This window comes from Pleurodeles waltl, chromosome 2_2, assembly GCF_031143425.1.
Source record: "Pleurodeles waltl isolate 20211129_DDA chromosome 2_2, aPleWal1.hap1.20221129, whole genome shotgun sequence".
Taxonomy (NCBI): Eukaryota; Metazoa; Chordata; class Amphibia; order Caudata; family Salamandridae; genus Pleurodeles; species Pleurodeles waltl.
The window spans coordinates 1,169,077,717-1,169,094,352 of NC_090439.1; the positions used below are offsets into that span (position 1 = coordinate 1,169,077,717).

General features: G+C 47.9%; 1 protein-coding gene across 1 annotated transcript in view; it reads left to right on the forward strand.

The window, feature by feature from the left end:
* The window catches only part of CPSF1 (cleavage and polyadenylation specific factor 1), a 274,839-nt gene extending 260,252 nt beyond the window's left edge, over positions 1–14,587 (forward strand). Inside the window, exons 36-38 of the mRNA XM_069221150.1 lie at positions 686–815; positions 2,652–2,790; positions 14,313–14,587. Of these exons, the coding sequence (XP_069077251.1) occupies positions 686–815; positions 2,652–2,790; positions 14,313–14,360 (317 nt within the window). The 3' untranslated portion in view covers positions 14,361–14,587. The remainder of the gene's footprint in view (positions 1–685; positions 816–2,651; positions 2,791–14,312) is intronic.
* Positions 14,588–16,636: the final 2,049 nt, after the last annotated feature.

Genomic DNA, 16,636 nt, shown 5'->3' on the forward strand with positions numbered 1-16,636 from the left:
TGCTTCTTATCTCTCCTTTTGCAAAGCTCCACCTCTCTTCTACACATCCGGAATGCTGCCCATGTAAGGAAAGCTCAGCCTGTCTTATCCACTTTTCTCTGTCAGACTCTCATTTTCATCTCTGCCTAGCTTGTCCCCCTCTGTAAATCCCACCTCTCTTCTCTATTTTCCAAGCTCTTGCCTCGTGTTCTCCATGCATGGTAAGCTCTGCCTGTCCTCCCCACTTTTATTATGCTTTCCTCGCGTGTGTGGAGTTTGCCAGTCCTGTCCTTGTGTGTGAAGCTCTTTCTTGCCTTCTTCACCACTGTAAACTTTGTCTTATGTTTACCTTTCGTGCCATTTCTTCATGTATTGTGCCTCATTTGTCATTACTCAAGATCTCTTGGCTCTTCTATCTTTTACTGCTTGGTGTGTATTCCTTTCCTCTATAAAGCTTTGCCCTTTTGTCGATTACAGTAAACCTCTTTCAGACCATAAAATGTCCAGTTGTTATGTCCAACTTTACTAGTTTGCTGTGGTAAAACTGAGTCTCCTAATCCCCTTTCATCAGTTGGTTTGTTCTGGTCCTTCTGCTCTCGCTAGTTCTCTGTAGAGTGAGAGAAAAAGGCAGCGTAGTCCTATGGCTCCCTTTGTGCTGGCCTAGTGTGATGTCTCCAGTATGTCTGAATTCAGTCTTTGTTCACAGCTACCCTGGATGGAGGTGTGGGGCTGCTCCTACCCATGCAGGAGAAGACGTACCGACGACTGCTCATGTTACAGAACGCCTTGACTACCATGTTACCACATCATGCTGGGCTGAATCCTAAAGCATTCAGGTAAAGACCATCAGACTTACAATGACCTGCTAATAGTGCTACTGGACTGCAGTTAGGGATGGGGGCCCACTGGCATGTTGTAACTGGTAACCGTGCTTCCGGACTGCGCGTATCAAGGGAGGAGGGATGGGACTCGCGAGTTTGCTGTAATGGGTAACCAGCTAACTGTGTTACTGGGCAGTGGCTGTCCAAGCGGATGTAATGTGCTAGCTGTGTTTCTGGACTGCAGGTGTCAAGAAGGAGGGTAAGACCTCCTGGGTCTGTTGTAAATAGTAAGCCACTAACCGTGTTTACTGACAGCGATTGTCCAGGAGGAGGGATGGAACTGGCAGATCTACTGTAGTTGTTATCCTGCAAAACATGCTTCAGGACCGCAGGTTGTCAAGGAGTAGGGATGAGACGCTGCTCTAATGTAATATGTAGTGAGATACAAGAGCAAGCAAGGAGATCAAGGCGGCAAAAACATGGAAAGATAGAGGGACGAGCAGTCAAGAACAGGCAAGGATACAGAGGCGAGCAGGCAAGGACATCCAGGTGAGAAGAACAGGGAAGGATACAGAGAGGCAAGAGCGGAGAAGGGATACATGGAGGGAAGAACAGGGAAAGATACGGAGAGGCAAGAGCAGAGAAAGGGATACATGGAGGAAATAACAGGGAAAGATACGGAGCGGCAAGAGTGGAGAAGGGATACATGGAGGGAAGTACAGGGAAAGATACGGAGCGGCAAGAGTGGAGAAGGGATACATGGAGGGAAGAACAGGGAAAGATACGGAGAGGCAAGAGCGGAGAAGGGATACATGGAGGGAAGAACAGGGAAAGATACGGAGAGGCAAGAGCGGAGAAGGGATACATGGAGGGAAGAACAGGGAAAGATACGGAGAGGCAAGAGCGGAGAAGGGATACATGGAGGGAAGAACAGGGAAAGATAGGGAGAGGCAAGAGCGAGAAGGGATACATGGAGGGAAGAACAGGGAAAGATGCGGAGAAGGGATACATGGAGGGAAGAACAGGGAAAGATACAGAGAGGCAAGAGCGGAGAAGGGGTACATGGAGGTAAGAACAGGGAAGGATAGGGAGAGGCAAGAGCGGAGAAGGGATACAAGGAGGGAAGAACAGGGAAAGATACGGAGAGGCAAGAGCGGAGAAGGGATACATGGAGGGAAGAACAGGGAAAGATACGGAGAGGCAAGAGCGGAAAAGGGATACATGGAGGGAGGAACAGGGAAAGATAGGGAGAGGCAAGAGCGGAGACGGGATACATGGAGGGAATAACAGGGAAAGATACAGAGAAGCAAGAGCGGAGAAGGGATACACGGAGGGAAGAACAGAGAAAGATACGGAGAGGCAAGAGCGGAGAAGGGAAACATGGAGGGAAGAACAGGGAAAGATACGGAGAGGCAAGAGCGGAGAAGGGATACATGGAGGGAAGAACAGGGAAGATGCGGAGCGGCAGGAGCGGAGAAGGGATATCTAGACTCGACACCAGGCAAAAGCAGAGAAGGATGCAGAGACCACAACAGGCAAGCGGTTCATGTGGCAAGAATTGGCAAGGAATACAGCAAGGAAGAAGACTACTAAACAAAAGCAGTGCAAAGTTTGGGGTAAACATGGAGTGGGAAGTTAAGGGATTATGAGGAAATGGTGGGCACAGATGAGGATCACTGTAACAATTTAAATACAGTCCTTCTCTATTTCAGTGTAAAGTCTTTGTGTATCGTTTACAGTGCAAAGGGTGTCTTTCTGTGCCTTTCAATTTAAAGGTAGTCTCTATTCCAGTGTAAGTGCATTACTTCTGTCTATTTCAATATAACAGTAGTATGTCTGCGTGTTTTCCAGAATGCTTCACATGGACCGACGCATCCTGCAGAACGCAGTGCGAAATATCCTGGACGGTGAACTACTAAATCGATACCTCTATCTGAGCACCATGGAGCGCACCGAACTTGCCAAGAAAATTGGGACTACCCCCGACATAGTGAGTGCTGCACACTTAACGTGAAATGCCACCTTGGCACTGTAATGCATTCAGTTGACTAGTATTTCCAGAAAATATATGCAGCTGGAACAGGGACAACTGCACTTGAGGCCAAGGGAAGCGAAGAATTGAGAGCTCAGTCGAGGGGTTAAGTTGGGGCTGGATGGAAGAGGTGTGTTTGAGTTAATGTTATGGAAAGAAGAAATGGTCCTGTTGAGATCTTTGATTCAGGAACTGGTTTTGTTGTACAATGCCCTGATCTGAGGTAGGAAAAGTGACACAGTTTGATCTGATGTTGCATTGATGGTGTTATATAACTGTTTTTTGAGATGTGCAATTAGGGTGTCTTTATCCCTTTGTAGGTGTAGCACAGCACTTTGAACTGGTTTGTTTGGTTCTTGGGGGGCGTGGGGCGGTGCAGTGGACAGCTTGAGAGATTAGATATGTTCTGACCAGAGCAGTGGAAATTCTTCCAGAAGCACAAAGCGATAGCCGTGCAGTGGTCTGTCCATTCATTTGTGTTGTTGGACCCTAGAGACTCACTTGTGTCAGATGGAGAGGATGTGACCCTGTGAAGGACATGAAAGGAACATCAGATGTTTCTGAGAGAGCAGAGTTTGTACATGTGAGTTCTGATGGTTAGGATTACAAGTAAACAAAACCCAGTAAGCACTTCCCCCTCCATCGCATGACAAAAGTGCACAAGTGATAACCTGCTAACTTCAGTGGTAATCTTTTAGCTTCTCTTTCCAGGGAGTACATGGCAGAGTGTGGGTGTGAAGTCAACAAGTGAAAGGATTGCTTTCCTGGTTATGGAAACTCCAAATCGAAGTGAAACAAGTAGTTGATGGTCCCTGCAGCAAGCCTGGCTCTGTTGCTTGGGCAGGAAACTGAAGAACCTCCCCGTGCCCTATTCTAATAGTCTGGCTCCCTACTAGCCCCATATCTGAAGTCCACAACATTAGAATGGTACTCATCTTAAATCTCGCATTCATCCGAGAAACATGCTTCTCCATTATGGGTAACATCGGTGAATTCGCGAACATCTGGAAACTTAAGCACTACTCTACATGCTGGTAGGTGGCACAGTGCTCCTCAGTGTAGGAGGCTGGCCTGGCTTGTAGTGGGTACCAGAGGTACTTCAAGCTTGTGCCAGGTCCAGTTATCCCTTATTAGTGTAGAAGAGGTGTTTCTAGCAGCTTAAGCTGATATAAGGTAGCTATGGCAAAGCAGCTTAGGCTGAACTAGGAGACATGTAAAGCTCCTACTATACCACTTGTATCATATGCACAATATCATAAGAAAACACAATACACAGATATACTAAAAATAAAGGTACTTTATTTTTATGACAGTATGCCAAAAGTATCTCAGTGAGTACCCTCAGTAAGAGGGTAAGTTATATACACAAGATATATGTACACAAACCAAAATTAGGTAAATAATAGCAAGAAAAGTAATGCAAACAGTGTAGAATTACAATAGATTGCAATAGAAGCACATAGGTATAGGGGCAACAAAAACCATATACTCCAAAAGTGGATTGCGAACCACGAATGGACCCCAGACCTATGTGAGCTTGTAGAGGGTCGCTGAGACTGTAAGAAAACAGTGAGGGTTAGAAAAATACCCTACCCCAAGACCTTGAAAAGTAGGTGTAAAGTGGACCTATTACCCCCAGAGAGCACAGAAGTCGTGATAGGGGGATTCTGCAGGAAGAACAAACACCAGCAGTGCAACAACAGTGGATTTCCGGACCTGAGTACCTGTAAGACAAGGGGACCAAGTCCAATAGTCACGACAGTGTCGAGAGAGGGCAGGAGCCCAGGAAATGCCAGCTGAAGATGCAAGGAAGCTGCCACCGGGTGGAAGAAGCTTGGAGTTCTGCAAGAAAGAAGAGGACTAGGGACTTTTCCTTTGGAAGACGGATGTCCCACATCGCAATGAAGCTTGCAGAGGTGTTCCCCCGCAGAAAGACCGCAAACAAGCCTTGCTAGCTGCAAGGGTCGCGGTAGAGGTTTTTGGGTGCTGCTGTGGCCCAGGAGGGACCAGGATGTCGCCACTTGGAGGAGGAGACAGAGTGGGTGCCCAGCAACTCAGGGAGCCCTCACAGAAGAAGGCAGCACCCATAGAAGTACCCCAACAGGCATTTAGAAGAAAAGTGAACAGGAGTCCACACAAAGTCACAAAAGGGAGTCCCACGACGACGGAGGACAACTCAGAAGGTTGTGCACTGCAGGATGGAGTGCCGGGGACCCAGGCTTGACTGTGCACAAAGGAAATCCTGGAAGAGTGCACAGGAGCCGGAGCAGCTGCAAATCACGCAGTACACAGATTTGCAGTCAGGCGTGGGGAGGCAAGGACTTACCTCCACCAAACTTGGACTGAAGAGTCACTGGACTGTGGGAGTCACTTGGACAGAGTTGCTGTGTTCCAGGGACCACGCTCGTCAGGATGAGAGGGGACCCAGAGGACCAGTGTTGCAGTCTTTTGGTGCCTGCGTTAGCAGGGGGAAGATTCCATCGACCCACAGGAGATTTCTTCGGAGCTTCTGGTGCAGGGTGAAGGCAGGCTACCCCCAGAGCATGCACCACCTGGAAACAGTCGAGAAAGCTGGCAGGATTAGGTGCTACAATCTTGCTACTTTGTTGCGGTTTTGCAGGTGTCCTGGAGCAGTCCGCAGTCGATCCTTTGGTAGAAGGTGAAGCGGGAGATGCAGAGGAACTCTGGTGAGCTCTCGCATTCGTTATCTGAAGAATTCCCCAAAGCAGAGACCCTAAATAGCCAGAAAGGGAGGTTTGGCTACCAAGGAAGGAGGATTGGCTACCAAGAGAGGTAAGAGTCTATCAGAAGGAGCCTCTGATGTCACCTGCTGGCACTGGCCACTCAGAGCAGTCCAGTGTGCCCCCAACACCTCTGTTTCCAAGATGGCAGAGGTCTGGGACACACTGGAGGAGCTCTGGGCACCTCCCCTGGGAGGTGCAGGCCAGGGGAGTGGTCACTCCCCTTTCCTTTGTCCAGTTTCGCACCAGAGCAGGGCTGGGGGATCCCTGAACCGGTGTAGACTGGCTTATGCAGAGATGGACACCATCTGTGCCCATCAAAGCATTTCCAGAGGCTGGGGGAGGCTACTCCTCCCCAGCCCTTCACACCTATTTCCAAAGGGAGAGGGTGTAACACCCTCTCTCAGAGGAAATCCTTTGTTCTGCCTTCCTGGGCCAGGGCTGCCTGGACCCCAGGAGGGCAGAAACCTGTCTGAGGGGTTGGCAGCAGCAACAGCTGCAGTGGAGACTCCGGAAAGGCAGTTTGGCAGTATCCGGGTTCCGTGCTAGAGACCCGGGGGATCATTGAATTGTTCCCCCAATACCAGAATGGTATTGGGGTGACCATTCCATGATCTTAGACATGTTACATGGCCATGTTCGGAGTTACCATTGTGACGCTATACATAGGTAGTGACCTATGCATAGTGCACGTGTGTAATGGTGTCCCCGCACTCACAAAGTCTGGGGAATTTTCCCTGAACGATGTGGGGGCACCTTGGCTAGTGCCAGCGTGCCCACACACTAAGTAACTTTGCACCAAACCTTCACCAGGTGAAGGTTAGACATATAGGTGACTTATAAGTTACTTAAGTGCAGTGGTAAATGGCTGTGAAATAACGTGGACGTTATTTCACGCAGGCTGCACTGGCAGGCCTGTGTAAGAATTGTCAGAACTCCCTATGGGTGGCAAAAGAAATGCTGCAGCCCATAGGGATCTCCTGGAACCTCAATACCCTGTGTACCTCAGTACCATATACAAGGGAATGATATGGGTGTACCAGTATGCCAATGTGAATTGGTAAATTTAGTGGCTAGCTTGTTAGTGACAAATTTGGAAAGCAGAGAGAGCATAACCACTGAGGTTCTGGATAGCAGAGTCTCAGTGAGGCAGTTAGGCATCACACAGGGAACACATACAGGGCACATACTTATGAGCACTGGGGCCCTGCCTGGCAGGGTCCCAGTGACACATAGACTAAAAGAACATATATACAGTGAAATATGGGGGTAACATGCCAGGCAAGATGGTACTTTCCTACACTCAGCACCACCGTTCCGCTCCAGACATGACGAGAAGGGCTGCATATAGGCTCGACCCAGGTGCTTTTTTTCCACACCTTCAGATGAAGATTCAGAGCTCTAATCCTCTCGTTTTTTATGAATTTCTTTGACTAAAAATGTTTTATTTTTACCAGTGTATAAGTGAATTAGGTTACCTCCCAGAACAACAGGGTTTAAACCTTGTAAACCTTGTAGAGACTGATGCAAACAAATGGAGGGACAGATCCCCACAAGGTTTGCCTTTGGTGCCTGAAGTCTGAACATGACTCTAGGGCCTATGACAACTGTGCCCAGATGAACCCAAATGCCTTACAGGACCACTAGGCACCAAACACCAGACGACTGCCCCATGACCGGGCAAAGTAGAAAAGGAGGTGCCCTTCCCACCCCTGAATCAATTCCCACAGCACACCCTCTTCGAAGTCTCTGGGTAAGTCAAAGGAGAAGCACAAACAGTCCAAGCTGGAATCTGCCCCTTTACAGCCATTCTCAGACTCCACAGAAGATGTAAGGGTGTCCACTTGCAACCAGATAACACCCAAGGTTCTAATGAGCAGATTCCGAATCTGGTCCTGATGCAACCTGACGTCGCAGTTGACAGTGGTTTTTAGGAAGTCCATTCTGTGCATATCTGGCAAGCTTCTGATACCTTCTGGTGCATCTTTTGGGCCCAAGGATCATTTGGGGTCCTGCCGGAGGTTTCGTCCTCGGTGCTGCTTATGACCCTCTAACCTGCTTGGAGTTCCTCCCCGACTTCGGTTCCGGTGCCACTCCTTGAACTGGTTCCATTAACATAGACACACCGTTACTGACGGCACCAGTGGAGGGTCAACTACCCATAGTGGTTTCTGACTCTGCCGGCTTCGTCTCGACCGAGGTTGCATTCCAGTTCCACTGGTCGCAGCCAATTGGAAATCCTTCTGACTCTGACCCAATGCCTTTATAATGCAGCAGAGCTCATACATTACACAAGCGTTATGGTTCGGATTCTAACATTAATGGTAACTATGATGAAGGGGATGAATTTGTTCCACAGTATGAGGACAGTTGGTATGAAGAACTACAGGGTGCTAGTGGTCCAAATACCTCCCAGACACCAGACCTCTCTCTCCCTGGTCCTGTCAGAGAGGACAGTGCTTCTTTCTCTTTTGTTATGAGAAGGGGTTCAGAGGACTGTGATCTGCTGCTCTCTACAATGGAAGTATAGACGATAGTCCTCTAGGAGGTTCTCCTGCTTGGTCAGGCACTTACTGAATATCCCCTGCCATTTAGTGAAGTTCTTACAGATACCCTCTTGGATTCTTGGACAAAATCATGTTCTGGGCCATGAGTCAAAAGTCAGAGCTACCCAGATGTAGCTCTTTGCCACACACCAGCATCTGCCATCCTGGCCTTCCTAACTCAGCTCCCAAAGCAGTCGTACAGGCTTCCACCAGTAGAGTAAACCCAAATGCTTTTCCTACAACCCCTCCTGACCCAAAATCCAAATGCACTTGCCAAAGCTCTCTATGTATGTTCTTCTCTGCCAGCCTTACCTTACGTTCTGCCAATGCCAGCTGCCTCTTGAAATGCTACTCCATGCTTTTTGGGACATAGTAGTTCAAATCCGACCACCAGTTCTGGATGACCTATAGCCCTCTTTAGCCCAAACCATCCAGGACGGCCAGGGTTGTGACAAAATTTGTTATTTGGTCTTTTCTGAGCACAACCAAATGCTTGGTTCCAGCAATCCTGTCCAAGAAATAAGGTATATGAACTTCCCAGGGGATATCCAGGCATCCTTGATAGACATGCCATTTGATGGCTCTCGCCTTTTCAGTGAGAAAGTGGACTCTGCCCGGGAACGCGTTTAAAAAGTCTCACCACAGCATGTTGCTTTGGGGTGTCTTCCCTTCCCAACACTTCAACCCCTTTCGGGGACAAGCCAGGGTTTTAAAAAAATTGTCAGTGCCAGACCCCGCTACTCGCACAACACACTTCTCGGCCTTTTCTTGACCGAGGTTCCCAGAGACAACGATCAGGGCCAACATGAAACTCAGTACCCCGCCCCTCCACCAACCACAATAACAAAAACACTTCAATTTGCCCTTTTTGACAATTGGCAGGATTTGACATTTCCTTCAAGGATGCTAAGACATCACTTTGGACAGATAGATCCTCCAAATGGTACAGAGGGGCTATGTCCTCCCATTTCTTGAACCCCCATCAGCACTGCTGCTGGAGGATCCCATGTCCGTTTTGCAACAGGAAGTGCAGGGCCTTTGCTTAAAGATTTTGGCTTCTGAATGCTCCAGCCTCATTAGTAGGAACCGGGTGTTACCCTTGTTACTTCCTTGTGCCGAAAAAGGATTGAGGTCTTTGTCCTATTTTAGATTTCCGCAGGGTCCTGCACCCAGGCCTTTCCAATCTGTACCTTCATGTGTGGAGATTGAGTTTGTGGGAGCTAGCTGCCTCCGGCGGTTGTTGATGTTATTCCAGGTGGTTATCTACAAACTTGGTGTATGCCTGTCGCTGTGACAAGTTTGTGGCTTGGTGCAGCACCAGCCATATTGACCCACTACAAGCTAAACTGTCTGAAGTGTTGTTTGTTTTGACATTGGCCCAGCAATAACCTGCATTAGACACTGTTAAATGTGTTGGCTCTGTTAGCTTTGTGATGGTTGCTGGATCAGCCTTCCTTGTTCACGTCACCTATTGTGCTGAGGTTGCTCGAAGGAGCAGTACTTGTTTCCAGTAACACTTTTTGTGATGTCACAGTGGGACTTAAATCTAGTCCTTAGAATCCTCATGTTGGACCCCTTTTGAGCCAATTCATAGTTGTCCACTGTAAGGAAATGCCTCCTTGGCATGGTTACCCCCTGACTTTTTCGCCTTTGCTGATGCTAAGTTATGATTTGAAAGTGTGCTGAGGCCTGCTAACCAGGACCCAGCACCAGTGTTCTTTCCCTAAACTGTACCTTTGTCTCCACAACTGGCACACCTCTGGCACTCAGGTAAGTCCCTTGTAACTGGTACCCCTGGTACCAAGGGCCCTGATGCCAGGGAAGGTTTCTAAGGGCTGCAGCATGTCTTATGCCACCCTAGGGACCCCTCACTCAGCACATACACACTGCTTCACAGCTTGTGTGCTGGTGGGGAGAAAATGACTAAGTCGACATGGCACTCCCCTCAGAGTGCCATGCCAACATCACACTGCCTGTGGCATAGGTAAGTCACCCCTCTAGCAGGCCTTACAGCCCTAAGGCAGGGTGCACTATACCACAGGTGAGGGCATAGGTTCATGAGCACTATGCCCCTACAGTGTCTAAGCCAAACCTTAGACATTGTAAGTGCAGGGTAGCCATAAAAGTATATGGTCTGGGAGTCTGTCCCTCACGAACTCCACAGCACCATAATGGCTACACTGAAAACTGGGAAGTTTGGTATCAAATTCTCAGCACAATAAATGCACACTGATTCCAGTGTGCAATTTATTGTAAAATACACCCAGAGGTATGCCCCCTGAAAACATACCCAACTTCCAGTGTAGGCTGACTAGTTTCTGCCAGCCTGCCACACACCCGACATGTTGCTGGCCACATGGGGAGAGTGCCTTTGTCACTCTGTCGCCAGGAACAAAGCCTGTACTGGGTGGAGGTGCGTCTCACCTCCCCCTGCAGGAACTGTAACACCTGGCGGTAAAACTCAAAGGCTCACCCCTTTTTGTTACAGTGCCAAAGGGCATCCCAACTAGTGAAGATGCCTGCCCCCCCGGCCACTGCCCCCACTTTTGGCAGCAAGGCTGGAAGAGATAATTAGAAAAACAAGGAGGAGTCACCCACCAGTCAGGACAGCCCCTAAGGTGTTCTGAGCTGAGGTGACTCTTACTTTTAGAAATCCTCCATCTTGTGGATAGAGGATTCCCCCAATAGGATTAGGGATGTGCCTCCCTCCCCTTAGGGAGGAGGCACACAGAGGGTGTAGCCACCCTCAAGGACAGTAGCCATTGGTTGCTGCCCTCCCCGACCTAAACACACCCCTAAATTCAGTATTTAGGGGCTCCCCAGAACCAAGGAAATCAGATTCCTGCAACCTTAACAAGAAGAAGGACTGCTGACCTGAAGCCCTGCAGTGAAGACGGAGACGACAACTGCTTTGGCCCCAGCCCTACCGGCCTGTCTCTAAACTTCGAAGAAACTGCAACAGCGACGCATCCAACAGGGACCAGCGACCTCTGAAGCCTCAGAGGACTGCCCTGCAACCAAGGACCAAGAAACTCCCGTGAACAGCGGCCCTGTTCAACAACCTGCAACTTTCTTGCAACAAAGAACCAACTTTAAAGACTTCACGTTTCCCGCCGGAAGCGTGAGACATTCCACTCTGCACCCGACGCCCCCGGCTCGACCTGCGGAAAACAAACACTTAAGGGAGGACTCCCCGGCGACTGCGAGCCTGTGAGTAGCCAGAGACGACCCCCCTGAGCCCCCACAGCGACGCCTGCAGAGGAAATCCAGAAGCTCCACCTGACCGCGACTGCCTGTAACAAGGGACCTGACGCCTGGAACCAACACTGCAACCGCAGCCCCCAGGACCTGAAGGAACCGAACTCCAGTGCAGGAGAGGCCCCCAGGAGACCCTCTGCCTAGCCCAGGTTGTGGCAACCCCGAGGAGCCCCCCCCCGTGCCTGCCTGCATCGTTGAAGAGACCCCTGGGTCTCCCCATTGCTTTCAATACAAAACCCGACGCCTGTTTGCACTCTGCACCCGGCCGCCCCCGTGCCACTGCGGGTGTACTTTCTGTGCCTACTTGTGTCCCCCCGGTGCCCTCCAAAATCACCCTGGTCTGCCCTCCGAGGACACGGGTACTTACCTGCTGGAAAACTGGAACCGGGGCACTCCTGTTCTCCGTTGAAGCCTATGTGTTTTGGGCACCTCTTTGCTCTCTGCACCTGACTGGCCCTGAGCTGCTGGTGTGGTAACTTTGGGGTTGCCTTGAACCCCCAACGGTGGGCTACCTTGGACACAACTTTGAACCCTGTGTTTTTTACTTACCTGTGAACTTAACATTTACTTACCTCCCCCAGGAACTGTTGATTTTTGCACTGTGTCCACTTTTAAAATAGCTTATTGCCATTTTTGTCAAAACTGTCCGTGCTATTGTGATTATACCTGAGTGAAATACCTTTCATTTGAAGTATTACTTGTAAATCTTGAACCTGTGGTTCTTAAAATAAACTAAGAAAATATATTTTTCTATATAAAAACCTATTGGCCTGTAATTGTCTTTGAGTGTGTGTTCCTCCTTTTTTGCCTGTGTGTGTACAACAAATGCTTAACACTACCCCCTGATAAGCCTACTGCTTGACCACACTACCACAAAATAGAGCATTAGAATTGTCTCTTTTTGCCACTATCTTACTTCTAAGGGGAACCCTTTGACTCTGTGCACACTATTTCTTACTTTGAAATAATATATACAGAGCCAACTTCCTACATCCACTGTGTCTGTTAGTATTAAAAACTATCTTTTTAGTTGACATAACATCAGATTGGCATGTGAGCGAGCTTCAAGCACTCACCGTCCGCTCAGCTTATACTCCATTTTTTCCTGACAAATTGGTTTTGAGGACACAAGCAGTATTTCTGCCTAAAGTGGTAACAGCCTTTCATGTCTGATAGGCTGTCACCCTTCTGGTGTCTTTTTCCGCCTTCTCACCCCTCAGAATAAGGGGGAGAGACTGCATTGGATGGATTCCAAGAGAGCCCTCAGTTTTTATACTGAATGTGCCAGGAACCACTGAGTTGAGGGTTATCTCTTTGTGAGTGTCTCGGGGGGAAAGAAGGACAAGGCAGTGCAGAGGAGAACTATCTCTAGATGGATAGCACTTTGCATTACAGTGTGCTATGCTTTGGTGACAAGGCTGTCCCCTGAGGGGTTGCGAGCTGATTCCACTTCAGCTAAGGCTGCTGATTGATACAGGTGTGCGCTTTGCAGAGGACCACTGGATCTACATGGGGCAGTGTCTTCTTAAGTCAGTCACAGGACCATCATTACTGTAGAGCTTCAAGTGGACAAACAGGACTCCCTCTAGGCACCTAACTAGCGTTAGTGAAGTTGAACAGTCAAGCGTGACTTGGAGATGCGGGAGGGGTTAGTAACTCGCAAACAGCGTGACACTGTAAATAAATTGCACTCATCATCAAATTCCAGGCAGTGCAGTAGCTCCAAAGAAAAATAGAGTTTTTATTTACCGGTAAGTCAAAATGTCAGATACAAATACGATCCTGTTGACTAACAAAAGGTGCTAGCACATTCAGAGATCACAGTAAGACTGCAAATATTTTTATAGTATTTATGCTCTAGGTTTTCTATCTTGTGGCCACTGTTTCTTCATAGGTCTGTATTCAAGTGGATGTGGTGGACTTTGAAGCTCTTTGTTTTCATTGCAGTGCTTATTAACTATTTGTTAAAGCGACAGGTATCCTAGACGTGCATAGTACACTACACCAACCTTGCCATATTAGGTCTTCCTCTAGTCAGTCCTTCTGGGTTTTACACTAGACAACTCAGCGCTTAGAAGCACCACCTGCTGAGTTTCCAGTTAAAATTGTGAAAAGCCTTGTGCGAAAGCCCCACCTTCGAAACACAACAAGGGGTCCCGCACAAGCAGCGGTCTGCCCCACCATCCAAACACAAGGGTTCCACCCCAAACACAAGCAATGGTGTGCCCCGCCATCCATACACAAGGATCCCACCCAAACACAACTAGGTTCTCTCCCAAACAGCAGTCTGTCCCACCATCCGAACACAAGGGTCCCACCCAAACACAAGTGATGGTGAGCCCCACCATGCCAACACAACACAAGGTTCCCACTCAAACACAAGAATGATGTGTCTCACTATGCAGATCAAGTTTTGTAAAGCGCAGCTACTCACCAGTGAGGGTCTCAAGGTGCTGGTGGGGGGAGGAGGGTGAGAGGGGCCTCATCTGAAGAGCCACGTCTTGAGGTTCCAAACACAACACATGGGCCCCCCCACAAACTTAAGCAATGATGTGCCCCACAAGGCACACAAAACACAAGGGTCCCACCCAAACACAAGCAGTGGTGTGCCCCACCATGCACTCTCAACGTAAAGGTCCCACCCAAACACAAGCCATGATGTGCCCCGGAATCCAAACACAACTAGAGTCCCACTCAAACACAGCACAAGCAGTGGTGTGCCCCACCGTGCACTCTCAACATAAAGGTCCCACCCAAACACAAGCAGTGGTGTGCACCACCATCCAAACACAACACAAGGGCCCCTTCTTAACTTACCCTGCAGTGCGCTGGGAGCCCCGCACCATGGAGGTACTTTTCAGATTTTTGAAAGCTTCACTACTGTCTTTCCTCCTCCATCCATCTGACCACCAGTTTGCTTTCCTTCTCTCTCCAGATCCTGGATGATTTATTAGATATTGACCGAGTCACGGCTCACTTCTGAAGGAGGACCGGTGTCCTCGTTGACAGAGGACTAATGCTGCCACCTGTTTCCTGCTGCCGATAGCAGGATCCGCAGGCTGCTCCCAGAAGGGAAGGCTGTGGATTTCTGCCTTGTATAGTTTATATGTCAGTGTTGTTTTGTTTCTAATCTTATCAGGTTTTATATGAAGATCACAAAGAATATTTGTATGCAAAATGTAAAACAAAATGAAAAAAATTGTAAATATATTTTTTGTGCCATGGTTTTCTTTTACATCAAGGGTGCAAAGAAAATGATAATGTGTTCACTGGTTCTGTACAGTGAATAGGATGTTGCGGGTTTCTGTGGTATTGGAGGTCAGAAAACCTGACTGTGTACCTAGAAATAAGAGTACTTCCTTCATTATACTACGTTATATTTAAGATGTACCAATGAAGCATCTTCAGTCTGCCCTCCATTGAATACCACCTCAAATCATCTATGACCAGATGCCTGAAGTCTAAGACGATTGGCCAACCGGCAGCCGACACACCAGCTTCTCACAGCTCGGGCAATAACTAATGGATGTGGTGACTGCCCTCAAAAAAGGATAGAATTGCTGCGGACATAGTAGATATCACTTTTTGAGAAGGTTAGAGATGTTCGACTCCCTTCCCATTGCCTTGATTTGTGGAACTGCAAGAATATATGTGCGCTGTCGCCCCCTTGATCGCATTCTTGGCAGTCTGGTGATCGTTCCCCCGGCTCTATTCTCTTATTGCAGTTTGTTCTCCATCACATGATCTTTATTTTTGTTGTGTTGACCTGGTGTTTCGTGTTATTGTGTTCATTTGTTGTGACATGGTATTTTGCTGAGTTGTGTTTTATTGTGTTGGGTGGCGTGGCGTGATATTGGTGTTTGTTGTGTTGCTTTGGTGAATTTTTTTTTATTTTTTTATAATAAGCTGTATTGGTTTTCAGTAACTGATTACAGTTGCATTGAAACAGTACCACATGTAGAATACGCTACATAAAGCGTCATGACATGTTTGACTTCCCAGACTTGTTAAGCGTATGTATCATTGCATATTTCAAGTGGGGTTATGTAAATACATATATTTGTGTCTAACGTTGGGTGCAATTTCCCCATAAGTTCAAGACATACTGTTATTTGAAGGGAGGGGAGGTCTATCAGTTTTGCTAGCATCTTCTCCCAGTCTGCTAAATCTTCTTATAATTTGTTATATCTCCATGAAGTTTTCATATGTTGTTGATATGGTGTTCATCCCTAAGGTTACTACTTCCATATTGCGTAACTCCACAAAGCTTGTGAGGCTGGTCACTGCTTTCCACATCAGTTACCTCATTTGTGACTTGGAAGTCCCTGATCTCCCACTTCACCCCGAGTCTGGGCGGACGCGAGTGTCTATACATCTAAGACCATCCAGCAGAAAGACTTCTGACTTGAACCTACTCGTTTTTATTCTGAAACCCTTTCTAGTTTTAGTTCAGTTAGTGTTGGGTTTTTTAAATGGAAGACAACATTATCAGAATTCAGCAACACCATGATTTGTTAGTCCAATTTGTATGCCCCGTTGGGTCATGGCAGTGCACAATTTACATGAAAGGGGTTCTATGAGACACCAAGCATGGGAGAGAACGAAGAACCATGCTGTGTCCACCCTTCTGATATCCATCGCTAACTGCGCCCGCTCACCGTGGGCCTTTCGCACCACATTTGACCCAGGTAACAAAAGTTAGGCCACAATCCTGTTTTTTCCATGACTAGATATAGCTGTGTTGAAGCTCTGTTTTATATATGTAACACCACCAGGGAGTACTCCTCCTATGCAGTCAGTGAATCTATGAGATACACGTTAATAATTTATTTAATGCATTGTCTTCTGCTATGTTGTGTTGTTATGTTGCCTTTTTCATGTGTGCTTTTGAGTGTTTTGCTGAGGTGTCATCTTCTTGCAGTGTTGTTTTATCTTGTGTTGCCTTTTTCAGGACTGGTATTAGCCAATACCTTATATAACCAATACTATCTATCTACGTGTCTTACTTATAGAGGCTTTCAGGCAGCCCTGTTCATCCAGTGCTCATTCACCCTTTTCTATAGCATGAGGCAATGGGGTCAGTCCACTGCAGTCATTGGGTAACTTCACTTTAAGTGAGTGTTCTGTTTTCGCAAATAGCTCAAACACATAGTTTCCTTCAGTGCCAGAGATTACTAAGAAAACACCTCCTAAAGGTGCCCTTCGACGGACAGCATCTCTTCTGACCCCAAGTCGATTAGGTGCTAGAAAAGATCAAGA